This window comes from Mixophyes fleayi, chromosome 8, assembly GCF_038048845.1.
Source record: "Mixophyes fleayi isolate aMixFle1 chromosome 8, aMixFle1.hap1, whole genome shotgun sequence".
Classification (NCBI taxonomy): domain Eukaryota; kingdom Metazoa; phylum Chordata; class Amphibia; order Anura; family Limnodynastidae; genus Mixophyes; species Mixophyes fleayi.
In genome coordinates, this window is record NC_134409.1 from 68477407 (window position 1) to 68503307 (window position 25901).

The 25901-nt window shown below is 39.7% G+C and overlaps 1 protein-coding gene across 1 annotated transcript in view; it reads left to right on the plus strand.

Annotated features, from left to right (window-relative positions):
- The window catches only part of PLA2G4A (phospholipase A2 group IVA), a 243623-nt gene that overhangs the window by 172480 nt on the left and 45242 nt on the right, over positions 1-25901 (plus strand). Inside the window, exon 13 of the mRNA XM_075182675.1 lies at positions 24304-24375. Coding sequence (XP_075038776.1) covers positions 24304-24375 — 72 coding nt within the window. The remainder of the gene's footprint in view (positions 1-24303; positions 24376-25901) is intronic.

Here is a 25901-nt window from a genome sequence, read left to right on the forward strand (position 1 = left end):
TGGCCACGTGGAATGGCAATTTTATGACCAATGTAACGCGGTGTTCGGCAACTCTGCCCTGGCAAATCCCATCGCATTGTCATCATCAAGCTGCCGTGATGCTCAAAGCCCAAAAGCTGAAAGCAGTCAGTCAAGCGTGCCATCACCGATGATTAGCTATGATTTTCTGGAAGAACATGGTGTTTTGGAGTGTTCAAATGTGAATGAAGAAACCATGAATATGTTAGCAAAGAAATTGGCAGACTCACAACCTTGCCGACGGCACAACCTTCACCACACACCCAAGCGTTGTAAGAGACACAACTGTTGCCAGCGGCACAACCTTCGACATCATTGCAGAACTCGACATTGTGTTCAAACAGTAAGTTTAGCAACAAAAAAATAAACAAAACTCTAAAACGAAAAGTAAAAACATTTTAAAACATGAACACGTATATGTTGCAGCGTGAAGCTGGTATGCAGGTGGGAGGAGGCCTCAAGCACATATCCGCTTACAACACTGCTATTTAATTTTTCAGCAATATTCATTCATCCTCGGTGTCCCTAATGTATTTTAATTTTTTTTCCCATTTGTAGTGTACAAGGTTTCTAAAAGGAAAAAGAAGCTAAATAAGATGGAACAAGCAACAAAAGCCATGACCACAGTAATGGTGGAGCAGCTCAAGGAAATGGATATGGTTATAGTGGCCCAAGATGACGCACGTCTCCAACGCTTCATGGACAATGAGCACGAGTTTCAGGACTCTTTCATAACGCAAATAATGGTTATGCAGGCGCGGATTCTGAGGGAAAACTGCAAATTTATGATGGCTTACCTAGATCGCCTTATGCCAAGAATTCAAGGACCTGCACTACCTCAACCACAACCTCCATACCACGTTGAGGGCCGTTACCCTTTATATAATAGAGGGTAACAAAATTTTCCCCCTAACACAGGTATGCCACTAATGACCTCACATCATCCTCTACAAATTACTCTACATAAGCCTGAGTACCCGGCTACTCCCCATAACCCAGAGTAGCCACATTACCGTCGATTATAGGTAATGAAAGTATGTACAGTACAGTTATAATATTTGCCTGTTTTTAAGGCAGCAATATTTAAAATGTTTTCTATATTTAAAATGTTTATACTGTAAGCACTTGAAAAAGTTTTTTTTGCACTACTGTATTGACACTTGTGTGTCTAAACTTTATATTTGTATATGTTTTTTTACTTTTATAATATTGTGACCTTTTGGAAAAAAAACACGCACTTTTTGATTTATATTGTATTTATATTGGTACTTGTGACGTAATATGTACCCTTTAAAAAAGTATTTTACACTTTGAATAAAAATCTTTTGTTCAGGTAACCTTTTGTCTGCTCCACTCTATTGGCGGTGATGGTTGTACGAATGAGTTCTGCAGAGGTATTTGTACATTCTCCCTCATAAATCATCATCATCATCATTTATTTATATAGCGCTACTAATTCCGCAGCACTGTACAGAGAACTCATTCACATCAGTCTCTGCCCCATTGGAGCTTACAGTCTAAATTCCCTAATATAGACACACACTCACAGAGAGGGAGACAAACAGACAGAGGGAGACAGACAGGAAGAGACTAGGGTCAATTTTGATAGCAGCCAATTAACCTACCAGTATGTTTTTGGAGTGTGGGAGGAAACCGGAGCACCCGGAGAAAACCCACACAAACACGGGGAGAACATACAAACTCCACACAGATAAGGCCATGGTCGGGAATCAAACTCATGACCCCAGCGCTGTGAGGCAGACGTGCTAACCACTAGGCCACTGTGCTGTAGAATCCACAGACAGCACATATAGTTCAGAGTCCTGTAGAGTCCTGTATGTTCCACTCTGGTAGAAATTGCTCTTTCTGTATTTCACAAATATTGTGTAAAATACAGCAAGGAGCAACTGCATGAGGCACAAGTTTGATATCAATGTCAATGTGCTTCAATAAACACCCTCAACGTCCTTTCAATTGTCCAAAGGCATTTTCAACCACCATCCGAGCAGAGCTGAGGGTATGGGGTAAGCAAATTTGTTCCAGATAGTTGATGTTGCTGTTTGAAGCCATTCATGAACCCTCGCCACAAAGGGGTAAGCTGCATCCCCGATGATGTGTACTTTGGATTTACACCGTATTCACGGTCTTGGATTTCTGCCCCGCCATTCTTCAGCCAATCAAAGCTCCTCTTGTGATGATCACTTATTTCCAGGGCAGACCCCAGTATGAACAGAGTCGACCTGGAAAATTCTCAGGTTCAAGGTGCAGTGTGACCAGGGTCTCTGAGCTGGAATGCTCTGTGACTCGGCAAAAACCCGGCTTGAATAGCCCATGATATTGCAGGGGCGGCAATTTGAAAGTGGTATCAGTCTCTCACAGGCTGGGTTGGGTTGTCACCAGAAACACCTAACTCGCCCTTCAGGTGACCACTCCTGTAGTCACTGGAGTGCATGTTTACTAAAACACCACTAGGAGGTGTTATATTCAATTAAATAAAAAGGGAAATAGTGTCAACAATAAAAAGATTAAAAAGGGTGAAACTTATGCTATATGTCACCCAATAAACAATATATGGAAGTTCTGGAAATTTGTTTTAGAACAATGTCACTGAGACATTTGTTGGAGAGTCTGCTTCAAACTCTAGTGTCTGCTCCTGGTGAACTTGGATAGTTCGCAGTGAAGATCATTTATAAAGCACATCACAAATCACTTTTAGGTTTCCACTGCTGCACATGTATGGTCTGGCCAGTGCACATCAACGTGCACACCTTTCCTTTGCTCTCAGACACACTCTTCAAAAGTGTAAAGGGCACTTTAATGTCCAACTTTCTACCACTTTAGTACCACCTCTTTAAATAAAATAATCTTTATTGTTTTTCTTTTACAATAGTGCTTAGTTTAGTGTCATTTATGGCTTAAATAAATCCTGTGAGTGAGAGGATATGGAGACTCTCTTTATCACAGTCGGAAATTTTGTGAAGCTTTTTATTACATTATTTTCAGTGCGCTCAGAAATTCACTTCTCCGCCAAAGTGCAACATGGAGAACCAAAACATGTTCAATTAAAAGTATAGGACAAGAAGAAAACTTCCAGGTCATTTTCTGCTCTCTTAAAAAGGAACAAAAAGGAATGCCCCTAAAATTCACTTTCTCTTCCACTTTTATTTAATTTCATTAATTTCTTCATAAAAGCAAATCTACTTCCTGCTTTGCAAGGAATCCATTACACCCAACTCCTCCCTTCGTAATGTGTAAATTACTGTTCCTCAAAGAAAGGCCCCTCTCACATATTGAGTAAAACATAGACCCAAATTAATGTGCATGACAGGTCCTAAGCTACTTTACACTGTAGAAGAGGCATTTTGCACTTCATAAATTATCGCTTTTGTCTTCCTTTGTCCTAGGCACAACAAATTGATTTTAACTAATTTAGGAAACGTATCAAATAGTTATTGATATGCTGTGTACAATTGTATGCACTATATAAAAAAAATAGTAAATTAATGAAAGAGATCCCCTCATGACACCTTTAATTTAATTTAATTTTGTAGTGCTGAAGCCATTATAAGAGAATCTATTTTAAACTCCAGTCCCCAGCCACAAGACACTCCAAATCAATAATTAATGTATTATAAAGGAACGGTATTGCCAATAGTTGTGTTTCTTTGTCATGTGGAGCTATGTTTAAAGTGACAATCCTACATAGAAGATTTTATTTCCTTTTATATACAAGTGAAGTACTCTTGAAACATGCATCCTATAGTATTTTTTCTTAGCTATCCTCCTACAAATGATTAGCTCCTTTTCAAAAGTTTTGTGCTTGGCAAACAAAACTGGTAGCCAGACACAGTCAATCTGCTACACAGGCTCATCTGATGGCAGGGCGGTGGGGGTGAGGAGAATTGCACAGAGCAGACAGAGCTCAGAATGGCGTTTAGAAGCCAGTAGCTGAAGCTGTGAAGATGTGTTTTGGTGAATATCCTGAATAAGCAACAGTTCCTGGGAGTAAGCCCAGGAAGATGGATCCTCCTGGAGATCTTCTACAGGGCTGTGTGTGCTAAAGAGGTACCAGAAAACTCAGTGACTACCCTAAGTGGAAGCAATAAGTCTGTACTGCCAGTCCCTGAGGGGGTGTCATGGGTAATACCTCTTGTAATTCTTCTGAGCTGGGTGAAGATGACCTAGATGATGGCTCCAGCGGCAGGGGAAAACAAGGGTAGAGAAGCATGAGTGGGGACCACACTGAATCTACGGGACCTGATGATGCTGTTATTACAGTCGAGGCAGCAGATGTGACCCGGGCTGAAAAAGAACGTTGCAGTTAATCTGAGACAGGGGAACCATGCTTTCAGTTATGACCGCGTAACTGACACTTGCGATATTAACATCATGATGAAAATTTTAAATGAAAAAGAGAGAAATCTAGAGTATAAAGGTGTCTGCAGATGGAGAAAGATCAATAGCGGTGATAAGAGCACACCAAAGGAATGGAGGAAGTTAGCAAGACAAAATCACAAAAGAGCTCTGAGAAAAGAGAGGCGCTTTAGTTGAGAGGTGGTGCATTACAGGATGTGGTTGCCTCACAGTATCCTCCTTCATCAGCACAGTTACCCCCAAATGTACCAGGAAAATAGGAACTAAGTATTGAGAAGAGCCAAGAGAATACTCTGCAAAGAAAATCTGTCTATGAAAGGTAAAAGCATTGATTCAAGTGCCAATGTGTCAGCTGTGAATGCTAATAATATGGGTAAACTATATGTGAGATATAGCAATACAAATGATATGTATTTTAACAGTAAGGTTAAGGCACCTAAAAGAGATAAGTGGCAATATTAATGTGTCTGCTACCAGCATAGGTAAACTGTCTGAGATAGATAACAGCGAAAGGGTGGGTGTAATTATGTATGTGACAGATGGGAAAAAGGTATACAAAGGGTGCAGCAGTTTGGGATGACAATGGAATGGTTAAAACACCAGCTTCAGATCCCAGTTTTGATGCAAGTGGCTCACTTGTGGTCCATGATAGGGGTATAGCTGTTGGGAGGAGTAGTAAAAGGAAGAAAAAGACACTGGTTGCTATGGTTACCAAGGAAGTCAGGCCAAAGGACACTGCACAAGCTAAGAATATTGTTGTGAATAATCATCTGAGTTATTGAAATGCAAGTAGTAATGTGCAGCTTGGGGATACAGTCCTTGCAGAGACTGTACCCAGGGTTTCTGCCATGGGAGTGTGATGGTGCAGGGAGTGATCCCAGCTGAAACGAGTGATAATGGAATTAGAGTTCCAGTATCATATGCCAGGACAGTTAGGGGTGATTCAGTAATAAGCACAGATAATCGGCCAAGGATTAATGGTCAGCCTTCTAAGTGAAAGAATGTTGTACAATTGAAATGGACTGGTGAATGTCCCCCACCCTCCCAGCACAAGGAACTGTATTGGATATAATTTTTGGTTTGGGGTTCTCGGCATCAGATCTTTTTGCCTGCTTCCATCCAGTTAAATCACCTTAATATCATGTTAGTTTCTGCACTTACAATGGATTACAATCTTTCTGGCAGAGATTTCGAGAAGTCAAGGGAAAGGGCAGGTGAAGGGAATTCCGGTTAAAACCTATTACTAGACAAGAATTAATAAAGGTTACAGTGATGGTTAGGAATGAATCATTGTCTCCAGTTCATATTATTTATTGGTTAAATAGATATGCAGATGTAGTTACCCCTCTAACAAAAATGACAGCCGAGGAGAAAAAGTTATGGCCTGGAGCATGGTCAGCCTGAGTAAGGTTTCTCCATTTTGACACTGGACCTATCCACATTCCCTCTGTGGCTTATATTTGACGAGACAGATTACAATGTTTTTATGCAGGACAGCTTCGCCAGTTTCACACATTCGGTTCATTTATACCGCTTTCATACTGCCACCCAGGCAATATACCCAGGATATTGCTGGGGAGGCAGAGGAGTCAAATTCCCGGGTAGACCGCGTTCATACTGAACACGGGTCTGCCCAGGGTCTCCATGGCAACATCACAAGACAAGCTCTAATTGGATCCTCTTGTGATGTTTTTTTTTTTACTTTAGCATTGTGTCCGGTGAGACCCGGGTTGAAAAACCTGGGTCGCACCATTCTTAATGCAGGCTTCCCGGGGTAGACCCGGGAATTACCCTGCCAAAAGACCTGGGTCTAAATCCTGGGTCTGATGACCCGGGAATTAGATCTGGGACCATTCATACTGCACCTCGACCCGGGTCGTCTGGGCAAGCCCAGACGACCTGGTTTTTGGTGCAGTATGAATTGGGTAGTAGACATCTCAGCATTACAATCGCAGAGCAAAAATGTTCGATTTGTCAGCAGCTAGGGCATACAGCAAGTGAATGTAGCCAGATTTTATGCAAACCTTGTAGTCAAAAGGGTCACCCTGACAGCATGTGCCCATCCTCTGAACATAATATGGTATCAGATGAGGAGATGGTCAAAGTGAATATATCAGTAGAGCATTCTATATTGCAAATGAGTGATTCGGCTGCACAGAGTACTTCTATCCTACAGCAGAAGCCCTTAGTGCATGTTACCACATTAAGGCCTTCAGCATTAGAGGCTGCCAATTCTATCCCAAAATGGTTGTAACCCTTTGTTCAGAAAGCAAAAATAAAAGGAAAATAAGGTATTAGTGTGGGGTGGGTGCAGAGATAAAGTGAAAGTGGATAACATAGTGGTAAATAATAGGTTCTCCAGAAGAAGGTGAAGAGGAGATTGTAATAGAAGATTGAGAGGCCAGATTAAAAAAGAAAAGTAAAGATTAGCTCTAAACCAAGAAGTAAAAGGCCACCAGTTAATGTCGTATCTAGTGCAATAGGGGGTAAAGGTAAAAGTAAGGGTAGAGCACCAAAAATAACGAAAATTAGGGAAGAAGGTAGCAAGTATGGAGGATGTGCAGGTAGTAGTCAAGAAGGGACTGGAAGTGGTAGGTTAGGTGGGGGCCTAAATGGAGACAGCAGATAGGGTGCACAAATTAATATGACATTAAAACAAGATCCAGCAGTCCCCGCTAATTGGGCGGTTTATATTTGTCTCTTGACGATCCAGGGAAGAAAGCTGATGTAGCTGGGAGAGCCCATACAGGTATACTGAAAAGGGCCGGGACCTAGGAAAAGACAGAAGGCTAGCCTTGATAAAGGCATCAAAAACAAAGATAAACTATGCACTTTTACTTTATTGGAGAAAGGATATTCATTTATCATCCCTGTATTGAATTTTTCCTATGAAGAAGTTGCTTATATGCGAAGAAATTGCGTTAGGCTACGATATAGACTTCTGAACACAAAACATCTCACTGATGGCTTTTCTGGGCTGAAAATCTTTTCCTTGGAGACTTCATTTCCAGTAAATTAAGATAGATTTCAAATGGACAAAGTAATATACTAGTCACTGTTATTTTGAACTAAGACCTCTCCTCTCTTCTCTTCCTACGAATTATTTAAGGACTCCCGTTTTTAGCATTTTAAGATTAAACAAACCCAATTTAAATAAGAAGACACCAAAGATAAATGCAACTGTTTTTTTGCTAATTTGTGTCAATTACATTTCATCTTAAGACTGCTTCATTGGAAGTTACAAAGTAGTGTTTGAGATAAAGACACTTTTTTTTCCATTTGTACAGCAACAGAAGCTATTGTTTGAAAGAGAGATTTAGGCAGCTAAAAGGAAAAGCAAATTATTCACTTTGCCCAGCAATTGAATTTTATAACACCCATTTTATTGTCTATCATAATAGAGTGATTTTGAAGTATTTTTTTTGACATTGGTATTACTAGGATGGCTCTAATTTTTGAGATAATTGGAACCCCATTGAGAAGCATAGAAGTGCAAAAAATGTTGTGGTCAGGCAGGGCCTACTTACAAACAATACTGAAATTGTCTCAGATCATTCAAAGGTAAACACATGTAATACATAATGGCATGTTATTTTGTATAATAACAGATGAACATAGTAAGCTTATTCTGATAATTTCAATTAATGCATAGTAAATTGATGTCTGTATATTTTTCTTTTATGTGGGTTATCTGGACGATCACGTTGGCAGTTCCAGCAATAGTCAGCTATCATATGTCTGTCCCATCTGCTTTGATACCTGCCCTCCATCACCTTTATATCTTGATGACACCTCTCCCCTTGTTTCTCAATAAAATCAGGACGAAGAAATTATGAACAAGGGTTCAAAATAGAAGGACAAATTAGCACTCCTTATGTTTATTAAAATATAACTTTTATTGATTACTGATTAATAATAATATCCTCCCGGAAGACAAGGGGAAATATTTTTAAAAAATAACTACCAAATACACACATACACACGTGTAATAAAAACAGAGACACCAACTGATAGGGATCTATTATGTCAAGGATTAATCATATGAATACAGAGAATTATCTGTGTGTATCCTTGCAGCGAACTTTACCATGTACAGGTAAGTAGTGGTTGATAGGAACACAGGATGATTAATAGAGTGAATGTAAACCGTGTCTCCTATGATGTAAATACTGTAAATCTTCTAAAAACCACTATGACTGTTATTGCAGGCAAGTAGCGGAGAAGAGTGTATGTTCTCCGTTAATATAGTGAGGGGAAACCTCTAGCTATAAATAGCGTTGACCTTCTTTATAATGATTACAGTATGGGACTAATATGGCTGATTCTGGGTCAATGAGAAATTAAGACACTGCACATTATACATTTGTGCTAATGTGTCAGACAAATCGTATGGTCCAAGCGATTTGTGAACTTATCAACTATGATGAATGCAATTTCCTCAGGTGTAAATAGAAGCTCTGTTGTGCCGAGCGATATAAATTGCATCAGAGTGGAGTGGATTGAAAAGTACCCATCACATTATCTCAATTGGCAGGAAAAGTCAAGCTGTTTAAAACAGACAGACTGATTGTTAATTTAGAGATTAGTCCTGCACGTTATAACTACTGTAGAGAAACCACCCTACCAAAGTAATAGTTCTAAGAAAGACCCTATAGAATAAAAGCCATCTCACTAGTTTGCCATAAGAGAGGGGATAAAGAAAAACGAGTGTGGCTAATAACGGAATATGTATTATCCGTGATGTTGGCGGACTTGAGTAAAACCTCCATAAAGGAGAATGTTCTCCACAGTCAGACTCAATTTATCTGTATGAATTATATCCCATATAATGTGATCTCTTATATGCTCCGACGTTTGCAAATTTGTATTTAGGTCAATGGGAACGGGAAACCGTCTTCCATGAAAGATACAATCGTTATACAGAATCTATTACTTTGTGGATTAGGTATATAGACGACATTTTGATCATATGGAGCGGTACCCGTGATAACTTTGTACAATTCATCAACTGTCTCAATGACAATGACACAAATTTAAAATTAACATACTCCATTGACAGAAATGAAATCTGCCTTCTTGATCTCATTATCAAGAAAGACTCCTGTGGAAAGTTATCAACAGATGTATATAGGAAATCTACTGCGACCAACAGTATTTTACACAATACAAGTTTCCACTTTCCACCTACACTAAGGAATATCCCCAAAGGAGAGTTCTTGAGAATGCGTAGGAACTGTTCAGATCCCATGGACTTTAATACCCGTGCAAAGGAACTTAGCCAACGCCTACGAGATCGAGGATACAGTAACAAAGTAGTATCTAAGGCCTGGGCAGAGAGTAAGGGAAAGTCTCGCAGTGAGATCATATACAAAAAGAAGAAAGAGGATAATCCCACCACTATCAGATTTGTGGGGGATCTGTGCCAGGAATGGCGCTCCATACAGAATATAATACAGCAACACTGGCACATCCTCAGAACAGATGAAGTGTTGTGCAAAGCTCTGAGTAACAGACCTAATTTTAGCTGGCGACGCGCACAGAACTTAAAGGACAGATTAGTACACAGCCACTTTACCAACAAAAAACCTGAAAACAAATTTAAAGGTTCACACAAATGTGGCAGGTGTAAAGCTTGCCCTTATATGAAAAAAACCTATGAAGTCACAGATAGGTATGGTTTGACGCATGTGATAAAGGACTTCATAACATGTGACACACAAGGAGTGGTGTACTTGCTCTCCTGCCCATGTAATAAATTGTATGTGGGGAAGACCAACCGCTTACTGAAGCGGCGCATTTTAGAACATATTGGCTGCATTCGGAACTTTGTACGCGATAAGGAACGAATGAGAAATATAACGCCTATCGCCAAACATTTTCATATGACACATAACGGTGACTTTCGCCTGCTCACTGTCACAGGAATTGAAAGCATAAAAATGGGCATTAGAGGTGGAGATTTAGACAGAATACTCCTGCAGACAGAAAACAAATGGATATTTTTACTTAACTCAGTACAACCTCTCGGCCTCAATGAAAATAACAGTTATGCTTGCTTTTTATGAGATTTTTCAGAATGACTCTCTATGACTATTGCCTAATTATCGGATAATATAGCCAAACAAACAGGAGAAACATTACTATGTATCCTTTGGCAATACAGTAACAACCATAATTTAGCTGGTGGAACTCTCATAGTCTCTTTTCATCGAGTATTTTGATATCTCATTATATTCCTAACAGGTTTTGAAACTTGTGAACGGATAAAAACTCTACTTTCTGCCAGTAGAATTCACTCTGCTATATGTATGTTGTGATTCTCCTTTTCCCTGATTCAACATTCATAAAGGACTTCCATATGTAGGGATTACTCCTCTTCACTAATTTACAATTGGTTGATTTGCTATGGGATATCATGGCAACTGTAAGGATGATAGCCTGAAAAATGAGAGACATACCATATTTGTCACTTTGAATACAGGAGCAGCTTCAATCCAGTCTGCTGTACTTCCGTTATCTGGCACGATCTATATATCATCCTGTTTCCACTCTTGACATGTGTTGAAACCCGCTGGTGGATAAAAGGATTACTTTCCATTATCATCGTTTTCTTTGGCATATGAATCTCCGGGCAGATTGATCCTATCTCGATCTAAACGTTCAAAGATTGATAATTGGCTGCTTGACCTGTCCATCATCATCTCCGTTTTCTTATTTGCCACTTACAAGGGCTTTCCCTGTACAGAGACCAGTCTCTCCTAGTAACCTATGAGCGGCTTACACTATGTATGATGTCACGGGAATTCCATCCGTTACTGGTTGAACACAGTGTCAATCACAACATCTGATTCCGCTCTTTGATTATAAAAGATCTTCTCATCGGTTTAAACGGTGATTCCCCTTGAAAAAGCCTGAGGGTGAAACGTACGTTGGGGCCAGCGTTATTTGGCGCCAACACCAATTGTAATAGGGATGTAGCAGCCGTCACCATTAAACAGCAGGCATAGATATAGTTTACCACGAGATCTTCATACCTTTTGGGAGTTCACTTATATAATTATAACGAGTCTAAGTGCGGTGAGCACTGCCCTCCACGGAGGTTATACATAAATCCGTTGAGATTAGGGACAACGTGCATCACGCTACCAGTTACACTTGTCTACCTCAGTTCACTGCAGATTAGCCACATAAGAGATCACATTATATGGGATATAATTCATACAGATAAATTGAGTCTGACTGTGGAGAACATTCTCCTTTATGGAGGTTTTACTCAAGTCCGCCAACATCACGGATAATACATATTCCGTTATTAGCCACACTCGTTTTTCTTTATCCCCTCTCTTATGGCAAACTAGTGAGATGGCTTTTATTCTATAGGGTCTTTCTTAGAACTATTACTTTGGTAGGGTGGTTTCTCTACAGTAGTTATAACGTGCAGGACTAATCTCTAAATTAACAATCAGTCTGTCTGTTTTAAACAGCTTGACTTTTCCTGCCAATTGAGATAATGTGATGGGTACTTTTCAATCCACTCCACTCTGATGCAATTTATATCGCTCGGCACAACAGAGCTTCTATTTACACCTGAGGAAATTGCATTCATCATAGTTGATAAGTTCACAAATCGCTTGGACCATACGATTTGTCTGACACATTAGCACAAATGTATACTGTGCAGTGTCTTAATTTCTCATTGACCCAGAATCAGCCATATTAGTCCCATACTGTAATCATTATAAAGAAGGTCAACGCTATTTATAGCTAGAGGTTTCCCCTCACTATATTAACGGAGAACATACACTCTTCTCCGCTACTTGCCTGCAATAACAGTCATAGTGGTTTTTAGAAGATTTACATCATAGGAGACACGGTTTACATTCACTCTATTAATCATCCTGTGTTCCTATCAACCACTACTTACCTGTACATGGTAAAGTTCGCTGCAAGGATACACACAGATAATTCTCTGTATTCATATGATTAATCCTTGACATAATAGATCCCTATCAGTTGGTGTCTCTGTTTTTATTACACGTGTGTATGTGTGTATTTGGTAGTTATTTTTTTAAAATATTTCACCTTGTCCTCCGGGAGGATATTATTATTAATCAGTAATCAATAAAAGTTATATTTTAATAAACATAAGGAGTGCTAATTTGTCCTTCTATTTTGAACCTTTGTTCATAATTTCTTCGTCCTAAACATAACAGGACCAGCACCCCTACATGCCACTTGTTAAAGGCTTATATCCTGTTATATATTCCATGTGGTTGTTTCTTTTCAATCCCTGTGCAGAGCATTCCCCCCCCCCCCCCCCTTGTTTTCTCACTAAAATCAGCAAGATTATCCGGAAATCTGTATAAGTGGCCATGGATAAAGTGTACCTTTATGCTTATATTAGTACCCAAATATTTTGTGAAATTAGAATCCTTGAAAAGTTAACAAATTTGAGGGCGATCAAAGATTCCAGCTTTTAGTTTTTCCATACTTAATCCAGAAAATTATCTGCAAATGTATTTGAAACAGTCGCCGTCTTTATCCAAGGCCTTATAAAATTGTTTTGTTAGTCCCTGTGACTGGATCATTATTAAATAACTTTTGGTAAAAATTTATTTAAAGCTAATAGCGCAGGGTACTTATTTATGTAATTGCATTTGCACTTATTTTTTGATATTGTGTATATTATGAGATAGAAAATCGTTATTTCTGAGACCAGGGGAAGAAATACGTCTCTTGTCTAACCTTGCTATAGGATATGCCTATTTCTGATGTATATATCTGATACAATAATCCTGTGTTTACCAAGCCTTTGGTGTATTGTGATTTGGGGAAGTGGCTTGTTGTGGGTCCTTTTGTTGTTCTGTGGAAATGTGTATTCGGCGACTGTCTGAAGTATTCATGCCAGTCAGACCTTTTGACTTGCTAGTGAGTCTCCTGTCTCTGAAATAAGATCCAGGAAATCACAGCAAGGTTTTTAAGAATTTCATAGCAAAGTATAAATATTAGTGGCTTTGCAATGTATGTAAATCAATGTTTTGGTAAACGGGGTTACATCCTGATTCTAAAAATAGTCTGTGTCAAAACTGTAAAAAAGATGAGCTGTGTGAGCATGTAATGTATCGTACTTCTGATTCTCATCTGACCTGATCACACTGGTATCTTCCTTCTTGGACACATCTTCAATATCGTTGTATTCCTGTGATCTACAGTTTAGACCCTAAATCTAATCCGTTCTCCAGCTGTCTCTGCGGTTTGGACCCAAGCCTTTCCAGTACCACCGCTCTGCCTGCTACCCAGCAGCCCTGGTCCATGTGATAGGCCAGGGGGTATCCATTCACAGCAACCCGGATCCATAGTAAGAGGTCCAGAGTTACCAGCCCAGGTACACCAGCAATGAGACGCTAGCAACGTCAGTTACACAGAAGGAACGTGGTTCTGAGTGCATAGAAGGAGCTCAGTGGTGGCAGCAGGCCCCTCCCACTGCGGCAGTAGGGGCATATTCGTAATAACGAAAGGGAATGGTGGCAAAGTAAGCCCAGCCGGTTCACAGCAACAACAGACAGGGTGGCATAGGTGGTCCATCCTTTCACAGTCGCAGCTTAATATGGAGAGGTGGAAGAATGATTTTTCTTCCCCGTCAACCAATGGCTTGTTAATGATGTTCACTGCACCTACAGTCATGTTTTCTCTTTAAGGCCATGCCACTTTTTTTATTTCATCTGATGTATACAAATAAATTACATGGCAGGAAACAAGAAAAACACAGTAGACAACGTGAACCACTCAACTTTCAACTGAGTGCTGGATGGGGGACCAATTACTTATATACAGATGGGGGAGTATTTTAGAATGATCTCTGAGTGAACATCTATAATATTTGCATGTCTCACCTTCAAGAATGTTCTGGTAAATTCCCATATGCACGTGTTATGGTTAAGTTCCCTATTAATTGAGGGTAAACATTATCTCAAGAACTAGAGCCAATTCGAAAAAATTAAATTTTCGAATTCAGCAACCACAAAATACCATAAATTTGTTAAAGTATCCTTCGCAGCTAAAAATTACTAAGAGAACTGTTTGTAAATGGCTGGTTTACATCTGTTTTGGTGTGCAGTAGCCACTCTTAGTGCATAATATTTAATGTGACTATACACTCGACACTCTTCTTAATAATCCGGTCAATATATAACAAGCATAAATATAACGCAGATTCACTCCTCATGTACGGGTGGCTGCCTTATTCCCAATAACGGATGGTAAGTCCAGGAGAAGTATTGTAAACAAAAGGGGCAGGGATAGTCGCCTAAAAATGTAAATCAGCAAGAACACAATTATTCTTATATACGTACCAGATGTAGATAGGAACATGCGCATATCAACAGATCTGTAATGTTGGTCTACTCCAACGTACTTCTCAAATGCATGTAATCATCAAAACTTAAATTAAATGGGCTTATCTGTAGTTCTTATTGTTGATCCTCATTGACGTCCTTCGGATTTTGGCAACAGCAGTCAGCCGACAAGAGCAGCTGCTGCTAGGGGAGGGCATTCTGCACCAATTCCCATGCAAGTGCGCTCCGATCCGAGTACTGCTTGTCATCCTAAGTGGATGCTTTCTCCTCCAAGACTTACAGCGTAACCTACAACTTACGCTGTAAGTCTTGGAGGAGAATGTGTGTGTGTGTGTATGTGTATATATATATATATATATATATATATATATATATATATATATATATATATATATATATATATATATACACACACATATATATCTATATATCTTTGTATCTCTCCCTCTATATATATCTATATATGTATGTGATGATTATATATATATATATATATATATATATATATATATATATATAATCATTAATAATGGTTATATTTGTTTTATTATTAGTAAAAAAAAATTTAACTCCGTTTGTATTTATTGCCACCGGACCCTCTCCAGTGCTGAACTCAATTTATTTATCAAAACCAAAGATATAAACAAGAGGGTAAGTGAGGGAGAGGAAGATTACAATGAAGTAATGATTTCAGATAGTGATGCTTTACCCTCAGGTATTATAGTTAAGAAGAGAGGCTCCTCAAATGAAAGCACAGAGACAGTCAAATAAGAGATGAACTGGTCCTGCTTCTGTCACACTGCATGGTGGGTCTCCAACCCATTAGATTCGTCACCATTAATGTTGCATCCAATTTTTCCGAACCAGCTCGCTACATGACCTTCAATTTTTTCAGCAGTATTGGCTGATTTTTTATTTATTGCATGAGACTAGGGTTTGATGCTTTGCTGAGATCCACTCATATTTTGCGTTGTGAAGAAAAGGTCCTTCCCATTGGTCTCCTGCAGCCATTTTGTAAGGTGGGTGGGCAGTGCTTTTTACTGGAATGGTAACCATTCAGCCGGACAATTGGATATATAATTTATTTTGGACCTTTTTCAAGCATGAATTTTTGGAAGGTATAAATAATGTGGGACTGGGGCAAGCAAGGAGAATTTGGTACAGAAAGAAGACATCAGTATTTGGGGTTTATTATTTTTAATAAATATATGTGGTGTAAATGAGGGTGGTTACTGTGTTTATTGTGGGTTTTTTATTTTTATTAAATGTATGTGGTGTTTACAAAGGTGTTGTGGTTTTTTTTAACATTTTTTTTTTTGGAACTACAGGTTCCAGCCAGCCAGGGATGTCAGGGCATGTTGGCACTTTTGGTTCTCCAAGTGCCAACATTCCCTGGCTGACGTGGGTATGCTGGTGCTAGTAGTTATACAAGCAGCAGCATGCCCACACTATTTTGGGCAACCTGGCTGGCTGGGACTTGCAGTTCCACAAAAGAAAATGGCGTCCGTTTGTTATTTTTACACTTTATCGCCGGTATTACCCTACTACCCACAGCCCAGGGGTAGTAGGAAGAGCCCAGTGCTATCAGCACTGGGCTGGGGGTCTCTAGGGAGGGGGGGGGGGATGCTCATTTTTTTCGGCGGACCCCACTCCCTAGGGAATCCAGCCCAGGGCTGAACAGTCTAGGGTTGGTTAGTCATTATGGCAGGGGGACCCCTGCTGCGTGTCCCACTGCTATAGTGCCGCCAACCCTGGCTGGTTTGCCTAGTGCTGGTAAAGTGAAAATCCGGGGGACCCCACGCAAATTTTTTCCCCGATTTTCACGGGACCAGCAGTAGTCAGGCAGCACTAGGGTTAAGCAGGAATAGAAGGGGGGACCCCACGCTTTTTTTTTTTTTTTTTTTTTTTAACTTTGTTCTATTCTTTACCACTTTACCATTTTGACAGCTGCCGGAGCTCCAACAGCTGTATGACAGGCCAGTGTAACAGTGATGTGTTTACAACTCGCTGCTACAACACAGGAGAGTTTGCCAAACACAGGAGAGTTAGCTAAACACGGGAGTGTTTACATCGCAGCAAATCGCCAGAGATGACCAGCGATTATGAAGTTCAGTGTCAAAATCGCAGCATGATACTTTTCAATTTTTTTTCACTAAAATTGCGGGTTAACACCCGCGATTTGCCGCAATTTTAACACGCTGTCAAGATCGGACCTTGATACATTTTCCCCATGGACTTTTAAAGCTCAAGTATTCAAAAATTGGCAAGTTATTGCATAATGTGTATATTGCAAGTTCTTTTTTAACAATAAAAATCTCCAAAGCCTCTCCGCTCACTACATAATGTGTCTGTGGTTGCCAAAATCATAAATTATTAATAGCAGCCTGAAGAAAAATAAACAAGGCTCATGGTAAATACTGATATTCTTCTTTTAGCCTCCCACAGTGATTTATGTTAAAATAAACACACTTCATTTTTTTCATTAAATGGAGTCTAAACCTATATTTTTATTTTTATTTGTCTAATATACATTTTATGACAGTAGATTTTATGGTAGTGCTAGTAAATCTGCTTGCAGAGCCCACATTTTAGTATACTTTTTATTCTTCTTCATAATCCCTTTATCTCGTCCCAAAAATCACCTTTTAGTCTGTGGTTTGGTAATCCTCTCTCAACACAATTCCTTAGGGAAGTGGCTTAATGGCAAGAAATATGTGTGACATTTGGGGGTGGGATATGTGACTGGAAACTTGCTCACGCCTGGAAAGTATCAATAATAATGGACAGAGCAGGCAATGAGATAGCAGATATATCCCGCCAAGTTTGCTGTGGCATAGCAATATGCATAGAAATTTGTATTTTGCCACATTGATTCTCATTTATAAAACTAGCATTTATATTAATGACAGATACATGTAAACATAGCTCTTTTTGTGACATAGTTTCATTAAAGACATGTAGAATATACTTTTCTTAAACCCTAAGCAGATTCATTATTTTTCTTTTACTGTCATTCAGAGAAATGTGCAGTTATCTTAAATAAACATTACATTTAAGTTAATTTTCTTATTGTCAAGCGCTACAGAATTTGTTGGCGCTATTTAAATAAATATTGATTATGATGATTGTCATCATGGATTTAATTTTCTTTTTCTTATTTGTTTAAGGAGTCATTATAACAATTCTAAAAAAAAAATCCAGTACAACATCAAAAATTATCTAGGCATCAACTTACCTTTCTTTATACCCTTTTTATAGTCATTTATTCAGTTGGTTAATCAGCAAGTAAACTCACTTGTGGAGAATCCTAAATGTCAGTGCCTGTGATTACAAATTAGAACAATATACCTGAAAGAACTAAAGTTATCTAAATCTGCCTAATTTACTATTTGTCCCATCCCCCTGCAAACATTAGAAAGTAGCGGAGGCCATACTATATTAGCTGATTTCGCTGCTTTTTTTTTTTTTGTAGATACTGTCTGTCTCCTGTTCTGGAGCTGTTACCACATTTCTCTATCTGCACACTGATTTGTTTATTCATAGGGGCTTGGCCTGCCGTTCATGTAAGTGGATGCATTTAGGTAAAGCTTTGGTCTGGTAGGTGCTTACTTAACTCATCCTACATTGCCTTTCATTGCCCATGGCAATGTATCCTCTTGCGGCCAGCTCCAAGGCCACTGGGAACAGAGAAGGGACTGTGAACTTGGAATAGTAATTCACAAGCCACATCAAGATGGCAACATGTCTTCTATCAGGAAAAAGGGTGCTGTAAGCAAGTAACTGCTACTTCTCAACCCTCCCCGACCAGAGAGCCATCACTACAGAAGGTGTTCTGTGTAATGCAAATGTGTAATTTATCAGTGGACATCCTGGATACACAAGTTAATGAAGTACACTCAAACATCTCACTTTTTACCTACATTGAGGAATGCCTGAAGGAAGGCGCGTCAGATGTAGAGCGGGACACTTGGAGAACAAAATAACCCCCATTTATGAATGCAAAGATGAGATACAACAATAAGCTTCGGAGAACCCTGGTATATGAATTGTTTGTCTTCAAGAACACTTAAATATATCTCGCCCAGTTCAGAAGCAAGACATTTCATTTTTGGAGAAGAAAAATGTTATTTTTCATATTGATACAATATGTATTCTGTATAACAATTCTGTATCCTAGGAATTACCGCTGGTAAAGCACCATTACCTTCTGCAACTGCCTCTTTGTGGATTTGACAATATGCATTTGACAACAGACTGCTGAGTGAGAGAACTGACTATTGGGCTGTAGTCACTCACTTTACTTTAAAAAATACACAGTTTTTTTTTTTTGTGATGCTTGTTCTATTTGCAGGGCAAATCAGTTTCTCTTGTTGGAAAGTACTGGACTCTAAAACATTAACGCTATCCTAAAGGAACAAGTCATCTCCTTCTAATGGACTGTGTTAACATCTTAGAGACTGCAGTTACTAATTTGGATTGTGCAGTGGATGTGTTGCCTTGTTTCACTAGTTTGTGGAACTAAGCAGCCACTGATGTATTTTTGGGAAGGGTGCAGGGAGGGTTGAGGGTTGTTGGGCTATGTTTATGTTTGTGTTCCAACTACATTTATGTAGTTTTCAGGAAGTGTATGTAGTAAATTGGTATATATTATGACATGTAATGCAAGAGGGCTGGGGGAAAAACTAATGAGAATGCTGGTGTTTGTAAAACAATATGCACTTGATACTCTATATTTGCAGGAGACAAGCCTAGCTTGGAGTGCTCTGCTTACTTTAAGAATGATGGGTAGACTGGTAGATGGGTGGTGTTGCAATACTGATCTGCAAATCAGTAAATTTGTCATCAGCACTCTACAACTTGATGATAGAAGAAGGAGTGTGTTAAACTAAGATTGATAACATAGATATGTCTCGTCTCTCTGTTTCACACTGAAGTCCTTAAAATTTTTTGTTAAAAAATCTGAGTTTATATCTACTCACTACGGACTCCAAGGTTTTTGGATTGCAAAATCCCAATGTTGACCAATCTTCAGGTTTCACTAGAAAACAAGGTCCATAATATGGGGTAGAATGATGAATTCTTTATCCAAATGTAAACAGTTCAGAAATTTCTTATTATAAGGTTTAGAGGCAGATGGTGTCTCAGCCCGTTGAACATTGAAGTGGATAGGCTAAGGCAGAAGGCCACACTGGGTTCCACTCCTGTCAAAAAAGAAGAAGAAACCGAGGCTTCACTGGGCACAGGCTCACCAAAACTGAACAGTTGAAGATTGGAAAAATATTGCTTGGTCTGTGCTGCAATATGCATATGGTAGGGTCAAAATTTGCATTAAACAGCATGAATCCATGGATCAAATGTGTCGACGATGCAAGTTGTTGGTGGTGGTGTAATGATGTAGTGAATGGTTTCTTGCAATAGCCTACCGGAGTATTGTTGTTGACCATGTGCATCTCTTTATGGCAGAGCCGTAACTAGGAATTTTAGTGCCCTGGGCGAGAAAGAGCACTGGCGCCCCCTTCCCCCCCCCCCCTTACCTTGGTAGGTATAGGTGGTCTCTCCCAGCCGTGACGAAAGCTCAGCATTGCGCCCTGGGAGCTCACACTGCCCTAGTTACAAACCCAATTTGTATAATAAATAAAAACAAAACAAGAAAATTACAAAAAACTTTCTAACAACAAATAATGTTAGCAATCACAAAACAAGCCTGCACAACCAGTGGCTCATCTCTGTGATGACAGTTCCACAAGTGTATTATGTGGCTGGCTGGATACAGTGTTAACTATGGTTCTTCAGCTTTTGTCGAACGACAAGTTCCAGCTTGCCCTCTGGTAGGGCATGCTGTGCTTTGTAGTTCCACAACACTGAAGAGCCAGAGGCACCTATAAAAGTCATTGACTGAAGACCCACTTACCTTGCAGCTGGTATTCTGTCCTCTCTGCTTCTCCTCTGTAGCTTCTCTGGAGCAGTGCAGGGGAGAGTGTAGTCCATTCATGTGGGAAGCTTGTATCGCTATACAAAGTAAATATGCTATGTAAATTCATTTAGCCACCATGTTGTTCAGAACATTGTGGCCGCAGAATTTTTACAAGAAATATCTGCTAATTTTTTCTCACGCCCCCATTGAGGTGTAAGGAAAAGGCAGCTGAAAATTTACCGTAGTAACGGTAAAAATGCACAGCCACGATGTTTATCGCGGGTAATTGAATTTGCCACATAATGTACAAAATGATGATTAAAATAAGAAGATTGTGCTTACCTGCCATATGCAACATCAGCAGAAGAGGAGGAAGGTAAGAGGGGAGAAGAAGGGGTAGCTGTGAGGGGCACGGGTAAAAAGTGGGTGTTGGGGCAAATGGTAGAAGGTGGGGAGATAGATAAAACAAAGGGTGGGCAAAGAAACACAGGGGGAGACAGAGTTGCACAAAATTAAAGACAGACACAAAGTGGCGGTAAGAGATGTACAGACAGATAAGACAGATTCAAAGACACACATACAAAACTGCAGACAGAGAGGAAAACACAACAGGGGACACAGAGTTCAACAAAATTAAAGACAGACACAAAGTGGGGGTAAGAAAGAGACAGACACAGAGATGTACAGACACAGAAAGGGGGGGAGCAGAACCACACATACATAGAGGAAAACACACGAGGGGAGAAGAGACAGGGCGGGGGACACACAGAGTTCAACAAAATTAAAGACAGTCACAAAGTGGGGTAAGAAAAAGACAGACAGATACAGAGAAGACAGAGATGCACAGACATACAAGGGGGGGGGGGGCGAGCAACACATACAAAATAGCAGACAAAGGAAAACACAACAGGGGAGAAAAGACAGGGCTGGGGGACACACAGAGTTCAACAAAATTAAAGACAGTCACAAAGTGGGGTAAGAAAGAGACAGACAGACACAAAGATGCACAGACACAGAAAAAGGGGAGGCAGAGCCACACATACAAAATAGCAGGAAAACACAAGAGGGGAGAAGAGACAGGGGGTGAGAGATAGAGACAGGCAGACAGAAACACGGTGAGAAGTGAGGGGTGGAAACCTACCGACCGCAGGCAGCAGGGGAATCGTTGCCGGAACCTGAATCATGTGACCAGGAGCAGAGAGGTCAGGGGGCGGGCCTGTGCAGTGTGCACATGAAGAGGCCACGCCCCCTGTATAATCAGAGTGGTCGCATGCTGCCTCTATACAGGAACAGGCAGCATGCGGCCAATTGTATAGAGATATGGGGGAGAGGGGCGATTTTGCTAGGGGGACATATCTATCTTCACAGTAAGTGCGGCCGTGGCACCCCCTTGGCTTTGCGCCCTGGGCGGGCCACACAGCCCTTGTTACGGCTCTGCTTTATGGCAACAGTCTACCCACCATCTGAATACTACTTTCAGCAGGTTAATGAACCATGTCACAAATGACATGTCATCTGAAGCTGGTTTCACAAATGTTTTCATTGTACTCCAAAGTCCTCCGCTGTTACCAGACCTCAATCCAATATAGCACCTTTGGGATGTGGTGGAAAGGGAGATTTGCATCATGAATGCGTAGCTGACAAATTTACAGCAACTGCATAATGCGATCATGTCAAGATGGACCAGAATTTTAAATTCTTTAAGCACGTTGCTCATGCATCCTTGCCACAAAGAATTCAGGCTGTTCTGGGGCAAAGGTGGGTTACACCCAGTACTGGAAAGGTGTACCTAATAAAGTGACCACTGAGTTTTCTTCTCCATTATTTTAAATTTAAGCTATGAAGGTGCACAAACATTTCCCTTGTATAGCATACAGCCTGGAAGTAAGTCAGTTATGCAAATGTGAGGCCTATGAAGTGGTAAACCATAAGTATACTGCTTTTACAAAAACTTTTTAAAGTATATTCTGATGCCAACTCTCTAAAGAGGTTGAAGTTTTAAAACAGAGCAAGGTAAGACACGTGTTAATATTGTATTGTCCACTTCAAGATAATCCCTTTATCTTCAATGTGTTTGTATTACTGTGTGTGGTCCTGGGGTGCATAGGTGGGTAATGCACCTACTCACCCACACTCCTCTCTGCCCTGGCTAGCTGTTGGGTGCATAAGTGACCAGAGGGTTTCCCGCACATGAGGGCTTTACAAGTGTTGTGTTGGGCACCAGACAATCTCTATATTGCAAAATAGAAACTCTTCATTTACACTCCTCCTTCCCACCAGTACATTCTTGAACGGTTGCAATAATATATCCAATATATACAGCTCTTTTTCCTCTCCTGTACGGATCTTAACTGTCACATGGATATGTTAATAGGACAGTCACAGTTAAAGTAGCGCCTCAGTGCACATCTCAGCAGTGTTTCACTGACCCCTTCTTTGTGGTGGGTAACATAACCCACTTGGCTCTGGCACAGTCTACAGTGCACTATTGGCCGCAATTCACCCCTCCTCTGTGGGGGTTGGGTACGTTTACCCGATGGTATTTACACCGACAAGGAGGAGACCTGTAAAAAAAAACGATAACTAAAAACGACAACAAGATAATACAGACTTACATGAAAAATGACAAAGCAATGTGAGGACCCACAACTACACACTTTAATGTAACACAAACTAAAGTGTGCAGTTGTGGGGTCCTCACATTGGCACTTTGAATGCACATTCCTCTATGTTGTTCTTTAAAGTGACGTCATCATGAAGTGCCGGCCAGCTCTGTCATGGGAACTTCTAGCTGTCAGCATGCCGCTCTCTTCGCAAATCTGCCTTGTCATTTTCCAGGTGAGTCTGTATTATGTTGTTGTCGTTTTTACAGTTATTGGTTTTGGTTGTTTTTGCAGGTCTCCTCGTTGTCGGTGTAAATACCGTCAGTTAAACGAATGCCACCACTTTGCGGGTGTGACATTACTCACTCAGTTCTGGCAGTAGTCTTGCTAGTGTTCTCTCAGCCCTACTCACCCCTTCTCAGCAGGGGTATAACTTCACTTGTTTTGATTCTGACATTCACTTGCTAGGGCTTTCTTAGCCCGTTCAATGTATATTCCTCACTGCTCCCAGCTGGATGTCTCTGGGTTCACGCAATCAGATGCTGTGTTTCTCAATCATATCGTTGTAGTCTGATGTAATGCAGAATTTTCTCCCTGACTAAGATCTCCTCTCTAACAGCCATTCTGGGGTAATTCTTTTCTCAGGTTTATCACATTTTACTCTTAATCTCTGTCATGATGTACCTGTGGCCTCGGATTTGCTTAAAGATGTATTTGATGCTGTATTTATTCTGGTACCAGCACCATGACAAGAGAAAGACCTGCTTGCTGTCATCTTGACAGACATTTTATATATGTTCCTGTCAAACTTCATTTAAGTTTTACAAGACGGCCACAATGAATGTAAGAATGCTAGAGTATTGGAAAAACTATTTATTTTAGTAGACTACCTTACTGAAATTTGGTTTATAGAGAATCCGCTACTTGTTATAATATTGCTGTTGCCTTTTAGAAGTTTAAATTCTAGTTTTGGGAATAGTTATAGGATCTGAATATATTAGTTACATGGAAATAAGATTGATATTTCTCTTTTTCTTAGAAAACATAAAACCAAAGCACATAGCAACCACAGATAATTCAGACAGTGATGATGAACAGCAAGAACCAAAAGGTAAAAATCTGATTCTTTTGAATATGGATTTATGATTGTCCCACTCTGTGTTTTTTCCCTACTAGTGTACTTATCTTAATATTATCACTTTTGCCTCTGTCAGTGGCATCTAAAGTTCCTTTACTATATGTATCTTTCACGAGTCATCCATAACATTGTTTAATTATAATCCTATTTAGTTTTATTTTTCTTCTTAATTGTCTTTTCAATGATCTTTGTTTTGTTTTCCATTTTCCAACATTTTTCTATTACAATTAATGTATATATATATTATTGTACCTTACCTACATTAAGAAATCTAGCTTTGGTTCTAATATTATAGGCAGGTTTTAGATGGGATGAATTACATAAATGAAAAATGCTTGAAAAAAAATGTAAGTGCATTTTACCTGTAGTGTTTGTGGGTAACATTTCTAAAAATTATCAAATAGCACTAATTGAATACAAGCCCTAATTGTATATAACGTAGTCCATTCTGACCAGTTTACTATGCCCCGTCTGAGAGTCAGTAGGCAGTACTCCATTTGGTATTCTACATAGATCCATCTGTAGTGCTCCATCTGATAACCATATACATGCCACCTCCCCTCTACACCAGACATCTAGTATACAAATGCAGAGTTCCCTCTAATGTACAATATACAACTCCAGAGTCATTTTAGATGTCTACAAATACAGAGCCCCCTCCCCCTAATGTCAAATATACAGATACACATTGCCAGTATGAAAATGCACATCTCCATTTTATGTACACTATAGCTATGTAGAACCCCCTCTGAAATCTAGTATAGGAATTTACAGGCCAATTTGATCACCAGAATATAAATGTAGTATATAAATGTCTGATGTCAAATGTAAAAATGCTGATACCACTCAGATCACTAGTATATAATTACAAGCTCCCTCTATAATATCTAGTATATAAATGCAGAGATACATTGTGTTTCCATTATGCAAATACAGAAACACCATGTGTTCAGAATACAAATGTACAGCCCCAGTCTGATGGCCAGTATACAATTGTAGATTCCTTTCTGATTTCTAATATAAAAATGCTAAGCCCTCTCTTATGTCCATTATAAGAACACTGTACTTATAACAGTTCAACATAGATACATGATATATTACATTAGCTTCCATTACTGATACATTTCTGTGTGTCATACAACTCCTATGTCCACGTGTATGTGTATAATTCCCATGTTGATCAGTATGATCTCAGTATTATAATCTCAGACTCAATCTATCAATCACTATCATAGCTATCTCAGCATTTACTCAATCACAGCAATATCCTAGCAGTAGAATATGGCATTTACTCAATCTAAGCAATATTCTAGTATTATGACAATGTCCGGTATGCACATGCACAGTCCCCATCTGATGTCCAGTATTCAGATGCAGAGTCTCCATCTTATGTGTAGTATATAGATTTAGACTCTCCATCTGATGTCAACTATCTATGCAGACTCTCCATCTTTTGTCCTGTATACAGCAGCAAAGGCTCTATATGATGTCCAGTATAC